The 14,310-nt window shown below is 48.2% G+C and overlaps 1 protein-coding gene and 1 long non-coding RNA gene across 14 annotated transcripts in view; one reads left to right on the top strand and one right to left on the bottom strand.

Annotated features, from left to right (window-relative positions):
- LOC102901197 overlaps window positions 1–8,457 on the bottom strand; it is a 28,829-nt gene extending 20,372 nt beyond the window's left edge. The window contains exon 1 of the long non-coding RNA XR_442353.4: window positions 8,267–8,457. This is a non-coding gene — a long non-coding RNA (uncharacterized LOC102901197). The remainder of the gene's footprint in view (window positions 1–8,266) is intronic.
- Window positions 1–14,310, top strand: part of SLCO5A1 (solute carrier organic anion transporter family member 5A1) — a 307,828-nt gene that overhangs the window by 149,413 nt on the left and 144,105 nt on the right. For 12 of the 13 annotated variants that reach the window (XM_045049920.1, XM_045049919.1, XM_023248212.2 and 9 more), the window contains one exon: window positions 9,155–10,556. In XM_045049920.1, the coding sequence (XP_044905855.1) occupies window positions 9,641–10,556 (916 nt within the window). In that variant the 5' untranslated portion in view covers window positions 9,155–9,640. Of the gene's footprint in view, window positions 1–7,333; window positions 7,471–9,154; window positions 10,557–14,310 lie in introns of those variants that run through there. The other variant, XM_019822769.3, reaches the window with a different exon arrangement.

Genomic DNA, 14,310 nt, shown 5'->3' with positions numbered 1-14,310 from the left:
TGAGACATGCCTCATCTTAATCAACGATGACTTCCTAAAATGTATGTAAAGCACATTTCCAAGCAAACACAGCTAGGTAGCCAGAAGCATAGGTCTTGGAATGTGGCTGATCTGGCTTTAGATCTCCACACTTTCTATGCCTAAAGAGTCAGGGTAAGTTGACGATCATTTTGAGCCTCAGCTCTCTCTTCTAAAATGGAATTGATAATCTAAACTGAGGAGTGAAGATGAAAGAATGTACATAAAGTAGGTAATCAGCCCTAATATGGTGAATAAGAGGGATCATTATTGTTGAGCTTTTCCTAAATTTGTGAGTAGGGGTGGTGGTACCGATGAGGAAAGGGTACCCACAGTTGAAAGATGAAAAAGGAAGCAAAACAAACATAAACAACCAAATACCGGATCCTAAAGGGCATGTGATGTTTTATCAGTCTGATCATAATTTCCCAGATAGGAACGAATCCTAGAGAAGTGTGCGGCCTGCATGAAAGAAAAGACTCGGATTCCCTGCCCTCTGACAACCAGAGAGGAAAAAAGGCGGTTAAGATGAATGCGGGAGACAGCAATACAGATCTGTAACAATGCCTGACGTTTGTTAGGTTCCAAGAACTTCTTGGAAGGAAGCATTTTGCCGATGTTCTGTCATTTACTGCTTACAACAACCCCGTGAGATAGATTCTGTGATTAACCCCAGCCTGAAAACTGAGGCAGAGAGGTTTAGTAAATTATCCAAGGCCATACCAGCATAAAGGGCAGAGCCAGAATGAAACTGAGGCAGTTTGGCAACAGAGCCCTCTTTTTCTTTCATTATTGAGGCATGTGTCATAGTCTAATTGGAAGCATTTTTTCCTTCTGAGTGGTGCATAAAACAATGGTGCCTTCTAGAATTGGGGCGTCATGTTGTGATGACATATGTATAAGTGACACCCATGTGCTCACCACAAAGATGAAATAGTGTTAATTTGCCACAGATGACAACAGACCTTCGGAAGGGGGTGGGGAAGCCGGGGAGGATGCCGCTGTCCAGAAGCTAGCCTCCCTTTTGCTAACAGCAGGACTTACATACACCACAGATTGTTTATAACCGTCAGTGCTTCAGGTCTTTCATTTACTATCATTATTTTAAAGTTCATTTATTTGTTTTGAGAGAGACAGAGAGAGCAAGAGCAGGGGAGTGGCAGAGAGAGAGGGGGAGAGAGGGAATCCCAAGCAGGCTCATGCTGTCAGCATACAGCCTGACGTGGGGCTCGAACTCATGAACAGTGAGATCCTGACCTGAGTGGAAACCAAGAGTCGGCCACTTATCTGACTTGAGCCACCCAGGCACCCCTCACTTACTATTTTTTATAACTTTATTTTCTTGGTAAGAACACCTTACAATGAGACCAACCCTCAACAAAATTTTAAGCGTACAATATATTATTGCTGACTATAGATACCATGTCATACAGCAGATCTCCAGGTCTTTTATAAAATTTTTTTTTAACATTTATTTATTTTTGAGAGACAGAGCACGAGCGGGGGAGGGGCAGAGAGAGAGAGAGAGGGAGACACAGAATCCGAAGCAGGTTCCAGGCTTCGAGCTGTCAGCACAGAGCCCAACACGGGTCACGAACCCACGAACTGTGAGATCGTGACCTGAGCCAAAGTTGGACACTCAACCAACTGAGCCACCCACGCACCCCTGCAGGTCTTTTAGATAAGTGTAAAGAACTGAGAGAACGTGCTGCCATTCTACCTGCTTTGAAGGGGAGCTTCAACAGTGTGTCATTGCAGTGAGGGTGTTGTTTTATATTATCTTGTGTTAATTATTCTTCTGTGCTCTGGGATATGATCACCTCCTTCAGGTCACCGCTGGAATATGGATCTTTCCAATCGTTTAGGGAAAAAAAAATGTCCTTAGATAGGGAATGGAAACAAGAAAGGAGGAAGGAGAGAGGAATTCTAGCCTTCTCTTGGCATTGCTCTCTGGATCTAGACTTTGAGAAGTTTACCGATTGTTCAAGGTCATCCCTAACATAGGTCCTAAAGAGACTTCTGCTTTAGAAAGGCGAGTTGAGAGCTAGGCAGAGGGGCCTCCAATTGTGGATGAGTGAGCCATAATTTAAAAAAACCACCTATCTGCTGTATTAATCTTAGCTTAGTGTAGGACAGAGAAATCACTCTGGGCTTTTGGCAGAAAGAGACTCACTACAGAAAGATACATGCTTAGAAAATCTCTGGAAGGGCCAGACAAATGATCTCTAGATTGGATGACCAGGAATGACTCTTGGAACACTGTAGATCTTTCCTGCTAGGGAAACTGGTTTATCTGCCACAATCTGGGGGAGGAAGCAGTGGGGTTAGAAATCAAAGACCTTCCCTGGTGTATTCGCTTCAGGAGACCCAGTGCTACGACTGCCTTTCAACACCCAGAAGCTGGAGTTTGGACAAATGAATACTGAAGCAGAAAAACAACATGTCTCCCTGACCTGCTTGCTGGCATAAGACAGCCAAAAAGCTGGCCTGTGACTCATCCCACCTTCCCAAACCCACAGGAGTGCTTCAGTTCTCATCCAGAACCACCTGATCAGCAAGGGAGTCTGGGGGATGTGTTTTTTTTTTTTTTGTTTTTTTTGTTTTGTTTTGTTTTTTTAAAGCTTTCTAGACTCTGTCATTCAAGAAGAAACAAATGTAGGGGCTGCACATTGAATGTCAATCAAGCATATCTAACACAGTTTCATTTCATTTTATGCTTTGTATTTATTTTCCTTTTTTAGTTCAGGCCTTGACCCAACTTGTACTATAGATTATAAGGAAAGCTAATATCTGAGTCAGAATGTTAAAATTGGGTGGTGCCTGTCGGGAACTGTGTAGGGTTGAGGATGTAACCCTGCTTCCAAGCTAACAAGGGAGCCTGCTACTGTTTCATGGATGCTAGGGAGAAGAGACTCCAGAATCAGACAAAGGACGTTGTTACTGATGGCAAAAGCAGCAGGCAGTGTCTGTATGATGTTTGTTCGCTTCCCCATGCCCACTAAATCCCCCCAGGTGATGCAGCGTCCTGTACCTGCAGTGGGTTGCCTTACAGGAGAGGAGCATTGAGCTTGGGGGCTGCACCGAAGCAGAAGCAAGCCTGGTTTGTCCAGGGGAAGATGTTAGCTCATCCCTCAAGGTTGCTGGCTGTAGACACACACTGAGAAATGGCCTGGGCCTTGCCTTCTTGGCCTGCCCACAAAGAATGTGCAGAGATGCTTAGGGCCCATGGCAGATCACCTCTTCTTACCTCCTTCCTCCCCCTTCCTGTCCTACTTCCTTCCTTTTCCAGGCCCAGGAGCCAGTGGTGGTAAATATGAATATCTTTCAAGGGAATGTGAATCTTTGGAGATAGATGTCTCCTGTTCACAGGGAATTTTCTCCTCATTACTAGCCTTAGATTATCTGGCTTACTTTTATTAAGGGAGGTGGCAGGTTCTAGAAGGTCCTGACTGATAGAGTCTTGTCTCCTTGTCCTCGCTGTGTCCCAGAGGTGCAGCCAAATTGCTTGGCTCCTTTAGAGGGTGACCATGCATCCAAGTGTTCAGGGGACTGTGGCCTCTTGGGCCATGGGACTAGCAGTGCTAAAGCTCACGCAGTTGGTCAGATACTCCTTCAGCACTTGCAAACCACAGGGCTGGAGTGACTGGGTGCATTCTCTGGACCCCAGGGCCAAATCTGTTTCTCTTTTGTTTTACCCAGCTTGAAATTTCCTTCTAAGTGAGGCTGTAAATGCCAAGTCCTGTTAAGAGTTTACTTTTTAATCTTATAGTTAACAACACTGTATTGTATGTTTGAAAGTTGCTAAGGGAGTAGATCTGAAAAGTTCTCATCACGAGAAAAAAATTTGTGACCATGTGTGGTGATGGATATTAACCAGACTTATCGTTGCAATTAGTTCACAATAGATACATATATCAAACACCTAAAAAGCATCATGTCAAGGATATCTCAATAAAAATAAAACTAAGTTAAAAAAAATAAAAACAATTTGAGGAAATCAGTTATATCATAAATTACTTTTTGGGGGCACCTGGGTGGCCCAGGGGGTTAAGCGTCTGACTTTGCCTCAGGTCATGATCTCACAGTTAGTGAGTTCGAGCCCCTTGTCCTGCTCTGTGCTGACAGCTCAGAGCCTGGAGCCTGCTTTGGATTCTGTGTCTCCCTGTCTCTCCCTGCTACTCCCCTACTTGTGCTTTCTCTCTCTCTCTCCCCCTCTCTCTCACAAAAACAAATAAAAACAAAACAAATTCCTTTTTGGAACTAAGAACAGAGATGTAATTTAAATATGTCACAGAGGCTAATACTCTCAATACCTCTTTAGGGTCTGTGAATAAAGCTGTGTTTCAATATTGAAAAAAAAGTTAACTTAAACATACAATTTGTCCCCTCTGAAGCAACCAGTGTCTAATTCAGTTATAGCAACTGTGAATTATATTTTAAGCCCAGAAAATATTCTGCACCAAAATCCAGTTCTTCACGTGTCTGGGAGACTTCTGAAGTGAGCCTTTTTTCAGGAAGGAGAGAAGAGAGCGAAGAACAAGTTCCCTCTCACTTTCCTTGTTCCATTCTCCAGAGCAGCCAGATTTTAAGCCCATGGAATGCAGTAGGTGATTCCAAAGGCTACCTTCTTATTATATGAAGGCTGGGAAAGGGGCAATTTATGTGTAAGTTACACTGATTAATGACTTAGAAGAAGCATTAGCAACCTGGAAATTCGAAGAGAGTTTATCCCAATATACCTAACAAGGTACATATTCTGGTTTAGGCAGCTGTACTCACTTATATTGTGTGAAATAAGCCACGGCTGTAGCAGAATCCCATGATGTGAATCCATTTCTTTCTATGAATCTGACAATTAGGGCTGATGGAGACACGCCTGGCCTTTTCCAAGGTCACACTTAACTATGGAAGAGAAAGCAAAAGAAGTGTCTCTTGCTAAATGTTTTCTTCTTGTTTCCGGTATGGGTAGCTAATTGGGCCTTTTTAGATCCTGTCTGTAAATCATGATCTTTCTATGAGGGGCAATAAAAAAAATCTATAGGTTCTTAGAGTTGTTGCTAGTTTAACTACAGTAATGGACCATGAATAAACACAGCATGTTCCAGGGACATGATTATTTGACTTTCAGCAGGGAAGCCGTCTGTTGGCACCTAATGCAACAGATTGAATTTGCTGGAGAAAAACTGACGTCTGGGGCTGGGGCTGAAATGAGAGAATGGGCCAAAGAGCTTAGAAGGATGTAATAGGAGGCAGATCGATTCTGTTTGGATCCAGACTAAGCTCCGAGGAGTATTTAGGTACAAGAAGTGATGCACGCTTTTGCCTACATTACCAGCAGTAGGAGACTACAATTTGGGCCGGGGTGGAGCTGGAGTCAATACTGCTTGTTTGTGGAAAAGAAACAGTGGGCTTGATGGAGATCTCAGGAGGAGGGCATAGTGGCAGGGGATGAGGAAAGGAGTATCTTTGCCCCATTTGTTTGGTCAGTCTGGAAGCTACCAGAAGATCAGTGTTGCCTCATCATGGGCATCAAGCACACACTAACTGCTCTTTGGTGTCAGCTGGCCTATTTTGTTCTCCAAGGATTGACTGTGAATGGTAGTTATTGGACTAAAGTAAGATAATTAACAGATACAAGGTGCACCGAAAAGTCAAGCTGCTGTACAATTATGAGAGATCTTCCAGTCAGGGTTAAGAGGATGGGCTTTAGGAACACATGGGTTCCACAGACCAGCTGTGCGCCCTCACCGAGTTACTTAATCTCTCTGCACCTTACTCATCAGGTCTGTAAAGTGGAGACAGTATTCTCATTGGAAACGGCCAAGGGTCAGTGAAGTGGCTCTGGCATGGCAGGAATGGCGAGCATAGTCGTGGCAGTTGTAGAAGGACAATCCCCTTCCTTCTTTAGATCACCATCTCCCTCTCTTGAAGCTCAGCTTGAAGTAAGTGTCCTCCTACTTGCTACAGTGAATGGAGTCTTCTCAGTTAACCTATCTGACTTCTCTTCAGGTCTCCATGTATCTAATAACTCCCTTCTTAAGAATTTTCTGCTGCGATGGCTTCTGTGACTTCTCTGATTCTTCACCCACCTCCATTGGTTCTAATCTCCCTCCTGAGATTTTTCCCTCTCCGTCTCTTAGACTGTGGTCTTAGACAGGGCCCTGTCCTTAGCCTTCCTCTCTGCAGTCTGCCTGGTCTTCCTTATTCACCTGATTGTCACCTTTGGGCTGATGACTGTTAATTCATGTCTCCAGTCCAAACTCCCTGTGTATCATATATCAAAATGGCTTATGGGACATGTATACCTGCCTGGCGAAATCAATGCGTCTGAAAGGAGAACCATCTTTCCCTCAAGAGCACACGTCTCCTCCTGTGTTTTGGTTGGATGTCATCTACCCAGTCAGTCCCGTATGAAACTCGAGAGACATCTTACATTGGACCGTTTTCTCATCTTCCAGATTACATTGACTTCCAGGTATGGCCACTTCCACCTTCTCACTGTATAGTTAATCAGTTCCTCCTCTCCATGTCCTTGTCACCACCTCATCCCATTTTGTCTAGAGATTGCTTCCTAACTTGTCTCAGTGCCCTCAAGTGGCCTCGATTCACCCACCACTGCCAGAACACCTTTCTGGTGAGCGACTCAGAGCATCACTGGCCCTTCACAGCAGACAGCTCACAAGCCGTGAAGCCCTTGCTGACCTTCTCCACGCTGCAACCCTTGCGGTCCTTCCTCGGCCCCATCCCTGCGATCTCCCTGCAACTCCTCTACCTATTAACTTGTAGCACCATGCCCCATGCTGTTGCACACGCCTTTCCTTCTGCCTGGAAATGATGGCGGAGTTAAGTGAATGGATATTAGGTTCTTCGGTGGCATCCCGTAAGGAGCTCGCCTCGTTGTTTTAGGCTACTTAGGGGGTATTTCTTCCACAATACAGAGGTTTCCTCAGTCCAGGGATCCTGTCCTGTTCATCTTTGGTCCCCACAACCTACTCTGGTCCCTAGACATTGTGGGTGCCCACGACACGGAGCAAACGGACAGAAATAATTTCTTTATTCAGAATGGGCTCCCTGGCTCAGCAGCTCACTTTTTTGGAGACCTGCCCCCTCAGGGCTTCAGCGCTCCTCCGCCTCCCGTCCTGGCCGGGCGGGTGAAGGGCGGCGGGTGGCCCGCTGCCTCCGGGCCCGGGCTGGGCGGCCGCCCGCGCGCCTGCGCCCTCTGCTGCTCCGCTCCGGGCGCGTCTCTGTGCGCGTGTGTCTGGAGAGGGAGGCTTGGGTGACAGGCGAGGGGTGGGGGTAAGAGTTCAGCCCGACTCACAGTCTCATTCACTGATTTCTCCGCGGCTGGACCGAAGCTGCCTCCCCAGGCGTCTCCCCACTACTCCCGCGCCTCCACAGCCCCCACTTCCCGCCGCTCCGCTCTCAGCCAGACATTCTGACCGACACTCACCAGTGAGTAGCGGCGGCTGGTGCGCCCGGGCAGCGCGGCGAGCCGTCCTCCCGCGGGCTGTGTGTGCGTGCGTGTGTGTGTGTGTGTGTGTGTGCACGCTCAGGGGTGTCCCAGGGATTCCACGCCGGCCCCGAGAGCTCCCGGCTGGGGAGCGTGCGTCCCTCCGCGCCGGCGCTGCGGGGTGGGTGCCCGCGCGGGCAGGGGCTCGGCCGCCGCCGAGCGCCGAGGGAGTTTGCCGGGATTCCCCGGGCCGGCGCGCGGCCGCCGGTGGGGTTCCCCGGGACGGCGCCCGGGCGAGGAGGCGGCGGGGAAGCCCGGGCTGCGAGCGGCCGGCAGGCCGGGAATCTGGGAGCCCGTCCGGCCCGGCGGAGCCGAGGGAGCCGCCGGAGCGGCCGCCCCTGGCCGCCCAGCCTCCCCGCCTTTCTCCCTTACCCGTCCTCCTTTCTTCTCTCAGCAGCATCACACAAACCCGAAATGAAACCCAACGCGGCGAAGTCCGGCTCTCCTCTCCCACCTGGTGCACATCACCCCGGGCGGGAGCACTGAAGTGGGAGTCCCCGAGATGGGAGGCGGGGGCTTACCCCGGGGACACACCTGTTTTCGGCTCTCGCTGAATTCAAGCCGGATGCGGGAGCGCGCGAGGGGCTCCGATATCCACGCGCGCGCGCGCGTGTGTGTGTGTGTGCGGGCGTGAGGGGTCTCTCTGCGTGTCTGTGTGTGTGGTGTGTGTGTGCGCGCGCGCTCGCGCACGCACCCCGGGCCCACGCGCGCAGGGTGCGCTCGATGTAAACAGCATACCTCTCCCGCGGCCTCCTGGCGCCAAGACTGCTCGGTGGGCTCCCAGCGAGCTCTGTGACAGCGAGCGTGCCGGCATCTCTTTGTTTGGCTGTTGCTTCCCCACCCCTCCGCAAAGCAAACTGATTTTCGGTTTCGCGTGACACTGCGCGCTGGGACTTAGTGTGGGCCGCAGCCTCAAATGCCCCTGGTATTTGAAATTGAATAGTTCTTTCGGTCTGGGGGGTTATTTTTAGTGTCGGGAGTAAAGAGGCTAGCGCGTTGACCTTTTTGCGGCTGCTTTGGGCTTTGCATACGTGTCCCTGATGGAGCAGACGGATTCGCATCCAGTCGCGCACACGTGCCTGCGCACAAGTGTGTACACACATTTCTACACACGCAGCTTTCCCCCTTTTTTTTTTTTTTTTTAAATCGGTACTGGGAATGTACTGTTTGTAAGGAAACACACACACACACACACACACACACACACACACCCAAAAAACTTTCCTTTGTTCTTTTGGGCATTTTCTATTTTGAGTAATGGAGTAGGAGTACCAAAAGGTTGCAATTAGTTCAGCCGAATAAAAGACACTGCCTCTGAGTCACGGCTGCCAGGTTGATAATTATTAACATATAAAAGCAGATGCTCTGTTTAAGGCAAAAGGGGCGGGGCGGGGGCAGGTCCATGGTAGACAATGAGGGAGGGTCTCTGCCGACCGCCTGCTGCTTATTGTTCGGGCACTAGAGGCTGCAGCCTGCAGCCGCTTCCTCCTCCAGGGCTTCGCTCCCCGCTCGTGCCTCGGTCCCATTTGGGACCGTCCGCGTCACCCAGCGCTGGCCCCCGGGGCGGCGGGACGCCAGCCCCAGCCGCAGCCGCCCTTCGCTGACCGCCCTCTCTCTGCTTTGCAGGTTGGCATCTTTGCGCCCGAGGGTGTCGCAAGCGGAGGCGGCGAGGACAGGGCGCCTCCGGCCCAGCCAGCCGGGCGGTATGCGGCGCGGGCAACAGCGCTAAGCGCCCCCACGCTGGGCACGGGGCGTCCTCGCTCCAGGCGGCGGGCCGAGCGGTGGCGGTGGAGGGGATGCGCCCGGGACGTGCAAGGCTCCTACCGCGAGCTACCGCCCCGAGGTGGACCCCCAGCAGGGCTCAACGCAGGACCGCGCGGACCCCTGCCCCCCGGGGCACGCGGCTGCGGAGCCTCGGGGCCGCATCTGCGGTCAGGATGCCCTGGGTGCCTCCCTGCTGGTGAGGATGCCCTGCTGCGCGGCTCTGCACCCCCGGCCCCGGTCCCTGGTAGGCACGACTGAGAGGGCCAGACTTCGGCCCCTGGTGCCGGTGGATGAAAAGCGCCGGAGTCCCTGAGTGCGACCAGCGATCGAATCTGAATTCTAAGAGCCATGGACGAAGGCACTGGGCAGCAGCCCCAGGCGGGAGAGCAGCTGGAAGCGCAAGCCACAGTAGGAGCTGTCCGAGAGAAGTGCGAACCAGAGACCTTTAGGTCCAAGAGTTTACCCGTCCTGAACAGCGCCTCCTGCCGGCCAGACCTCAGTCCTGCGAGTACAGGCGCAAAGGCAGCTTTTGGCTGTACAGATTCTTTGGGCCGTCAGGAGTCGAAACAGGGCCCAGGCGGGTTGGCCCCCAGTCCCTCTGCTCCGTCCACTTCGGCAGAGATGGCAGGGCTCATGGAATGTAACCACAGGGTGGAAGTCAGCAAAGCCGTGTCGGTGTCCTCCACGCTGGCCACACTCCAGGGGAGAAGGTGCCTCTATGTGGTCCTCACTGATTCCCGTTGCTTCCTGGTTTGCATGTGTTTCCTGACCTTCATCCAGGCGTTGATGGTCTCCGGCTACTTGAGCAGTGTCATCACCACCATCGAAAGGCGCTACAGTCTGAAGAGTTCTGAGTCGGGGCTACTGGTCAGCTGCTTTGACATTGGGAGCCTGGTGGTGGTGGTGTTCGTCAGCTACTTTGGCGGCCGGGGTCGGAGGCCCCTGTGGCTGGCCGTCGGTGGACTTTTCATTGCCATCGGGGCTGCCCTCTTTGCTTTACCTCACTTCATCTCGCCTCCCTACCAGATCCAAGAGTTGAATGCCTCGGCCTCCAACGACGGCCTGTGTCAGAATGGCAACTCGACGGCCACCTCGGAGCCTCCCGCCTGCCTGAAGGACTCAGGAGGAAATAATCACTGGGTCTATGTGGCTTTATTCATTTGCGCACAGATTCTCATCGGAATGGGTTCCACACCTATTTATACCTTGGGACCAACCTACTTGGATGACAATGTCAAGAAAGAAAACGCATCCTTGTACCTAGGTAAGACTTTCCTGTCCTCTCAGATAAACTTGAACTCAACAATCAAAAGGAAACACTTTTTCACATTTCCCAGGAGATTTTATACACACACACACACACACACACACACACACACACACGACACAAAAAATATATATGTATAGAATCTCATCATATATACCTCACTATACATATAAATATATATATATATATATACTGTATAATGTCATTGTATATATTACGTGTATATTTTCAGCATTAAGCTTCAGTGTATTTTATATTTTTGTGTGTTAGCCTTAGTGTGATGTGTTGTAGTTTGGAAGAGAATCAAATAGAGAAGTCCTTGAGCTAATCGTCAGACTCACACTTCACACTCTTTCCCCAAGTAATGCAAACTTTTAACTTTGGGGTTGTGCTTCTTTCTCTTGCTGTCTGCCTTTGGAAAAGCCCGAATTGATCAAGTTTATTTTCTAATGGCTGTTCTTCTAGAAAGGTCAGGAACGAATAGAAGTACCTGGTGTGGAGTGAAGCTTTGGATTATTTACCGCTTTCATCCCCTGCTGCTTTTCATTCTTGTCCTCCACAGCAGGGCTAATGGAGCACCCAGACTACATACAAGATGCTTTACTGCCTCCGTACCTGTATTCCTTACGTATATCACCTGCATCACTATCTAAAAACAAAACTCGAGTGATACCAAATGACTAAGTTATCTCTATGCGGAAGCAAGATCGCACGTTGCTATTTTTGTTGCTGGTTCAAGACCCTTAAGTACATGAACTTGGGAGCAGGTGGCTCTTGGATTTGGTGATTTGACCTGCAAGAATCAGCTCCTGTGACAGGGATGCTGGGGTTAAATAGAGGGTGCTCATATGAGGCCAGACAGCCACTGCAGCAGGTAGGAAAATGTAGTTCCTAGAAATCTGTGTGGTTGTCAGCACCTCCCTCTACCAGCTGCCCCTTCAAAATTGAACTTTTAAGGGATGGATTTAAACCCTTGAAAAGGATGAATAGCAGTCATGCTGCATGGGATCTCTGTTTTTCTATGTTTCTATACTGGGGTCCAACTAAAAGAAGATAAAGAATTGTATTTTATTTAAAAAAAAACAACAGTAGATAAGCAAATACCAGCTACATTTACCATTTTATTAGCCATGTGTTGATAGGATCTTTGGTGTGGGAATAACAAGGTTTCAAAGGACGGTGAGAATGATACCCCATTAAGAGGGCTATGATCTTTTCTCAACACAATTGCTATCCCCAGAATATGTTGTAGAGGGTGTCTGAGCAATGTATGGTCCCCAATAACTGGTTCAAATGCATTAGGACAAGAGTTTTATAGTTTATTTGTATTATTAAATGCAAAGGAAGGAAATTTTCATTCAGAGAAGAGAGGACTAGCTTGCTTGTTACTTTGTCTCCTTATCTTCTAACATTTATTATGACAAATTTTCAAACATATAGAACAGGTGAAACAGTACAGTGGGCCCCAATATTTCCACCACCTAGACTCAACAATTGTTCATTGTGTCAGATTTGCTTTATCAACCTGCGCGTGTAAGTATTATGTAATATATTTTCTGGGTGGGGGTGGGGAGCTAAGTCCTTTTAAAGTAATTGTAGACATCACTAAGTTTCAGTGTGTATCTTATAAAAATAAAGACTTTTTTTTGACATCTGTGCAGGAACTTTAACCTGCCGAGTTCATAATCATTCCCTAATATCATCAAATATCCAGTCCATATTAAAATTTCTTCAATTGCCCCCTCAATGTCTTTGATAACTGTATTTTTCAAACCAGAAGCCAATCAAGATTCTCATGCATTGCATTTGTCCACTAACCTTGTTAGTGGTTTTATAATCTAGAACAGTGCCTCAACTTTTTTTTCTTTTTTCATCATATAGACTTTTTGAAGGGACAAGGCTAGTTGATTTGCGGGATGTTCTACATTCTAGATTTATCTGATTATTTCCTTGTGGGGTTGCTTACCTTGTCTTCCATCCCGAATATTTCTCATAGGCTGGAAGTTCAGTCTAAAGATGTAAATAGATTCAGACACAACACTCTTGGTCAGACTACTTCAAGGCAATGCGGTGTGTTTTACGTTACATGGATCTGGTCATTCATTAGTGATGTTACGTTTAATCACTTGGTTGAGTGGGTGATTGCTAGGTCTTTCCATTGTAAACATGTACTTCTCCCTTGGAAAATAATAAGTAATCCTTAGAAAGATAACCTGACTCTGTAAATATCCCAATTGTTATTCTTATTTTTGCCGATCGTTGCCTCCGTTTACTTAGAATTCCCTTCTACCCCACTTCTTGGATACTGTTCACTCAAATTTGCTTCATCAAAAACACAGGCAGGGCCCTACACAAAGGGAGAACATCCACTAGTAAGAGCCCTACGATTTAACTTTTCTGGTCGTGGTTATACACTGAGAAGAAAAACAGCAAGTTTTTCCCAAAGTGCTACTTTGGGGAAAACCAAAAATGAGACAGAGTCCCAGCCCCTGAAGAGCTTTCAGGGTAATAAAGAAATAGTGCCCATTTGACATAGGGGTGTGAAGTGACCCGTGCAAGGGGAGGAAAAATGGTATTTGCTTATTCCTCCTTCTATTCCTCTTCCCCCCCCCCCCTACTTCCTCCTCCCTTTCCTCCTCCTCCTCTTCTTTTGAAAAAACCTTGATGAAGGCCTTAGGACACATTCTTTGGGAAACTCTGGAGAGTTCTGTTGTATTAAGTGGATCTCAGCAAAAGCTACAGTGGTTTGAGTGCCAGGAATCTTGCATGTACTATTTTACTTAATGTTCTCAGTGACCTCCTGAGATGGGATTGTTTTCCCTATTTCGTGGATGGGGACACTGAAGCTCAGAGAGTTTGAATGACTTGCTTAAGGGCTTCAAACCCACCCCTCTCTGACCAGAGAGCCCTTGGGCTTCCCTCCTCACTGCGTGTTTTCTGGCAAGAGGCTCTGAGAGCCAACTGAAAGAAAGCAAAGGATGTGCCGTGTCCATAAGAGCCCTGAACATGGTGCAGAAGGAAGCTGAAATGGCCCACAGTTCCTCAGAACAAGAGCTGTCGTAAATCTTTAAAAAAAATTTTTTTTAATGTTTATTTATTTTTGACAGAGAGAGAGCCTGAGCAGGGGAGGGGCAGAGAGAGAGGGAGACACAGAATCTGAAGCAGGCTCCAGGCTCTGAGCTGTCAGCACAGAGCCTGACGTGGGGCTCGAACCCACAGACCGCGAGATCATGACCTGAGCTGAAGTCGGACGCTCGACTGACTGAGCCCCCCAGGCGCCCCGTCTTAAACCTTTTAAAGCAGGTTTTGTAGGTAACCTTTGTGTCAATTCAGATAAGAGAGGCCACTATATTCCTAGACATGAGAGGTGTTAACCTAGTATGATGTGGGATTGTTTCTAATAAATAACTCTTTCAATATCTTTGTTATTTTTTGCAAAACTGTTCTATATTACCTTTTTCACTGTCCACTCCTTTCTTAGTCTTTCTGTCCATCTTTCTGACTTCTCATTACAACCGTAGAAGGAAAAATAAATGCAGGTAGCAAGTTCGTAATTGCGGGCACGAACAGATACAGAATTAACATTAAAACCATTGAAACGGAACGTAAATGTATGTCTTAATCTTGTGGATGTTTGATGTTAGCATTCTGGCAGTTTTAACCGTAGAACAGTTGTGGTCGTAGAAGAGCTACGGCGGCCTTTATACCCACTAAGTGCCCCAACTCCTTCTGCAGGGAGACAGGTTTAGTG

This window comes from Felis catus, chromosome F2 (assembly GCF_018350175.1).
Source record: "Felis catus isolate Fca126 chromosome F2, F.catus_Fca126_mat1.0, whole genome shotgun sequence".
Classification (NCBI taxonomy): domain Eukaryota; kingdom Metazoa; phylum Chordata; class Mammalia; order Carnivora; family Felidae; genus Felis; species Felis catus.
Note: the sequence above shows the minus strand (reverse complement) of the source record. Positions and strands in the feature narration are given on the sequence as shown.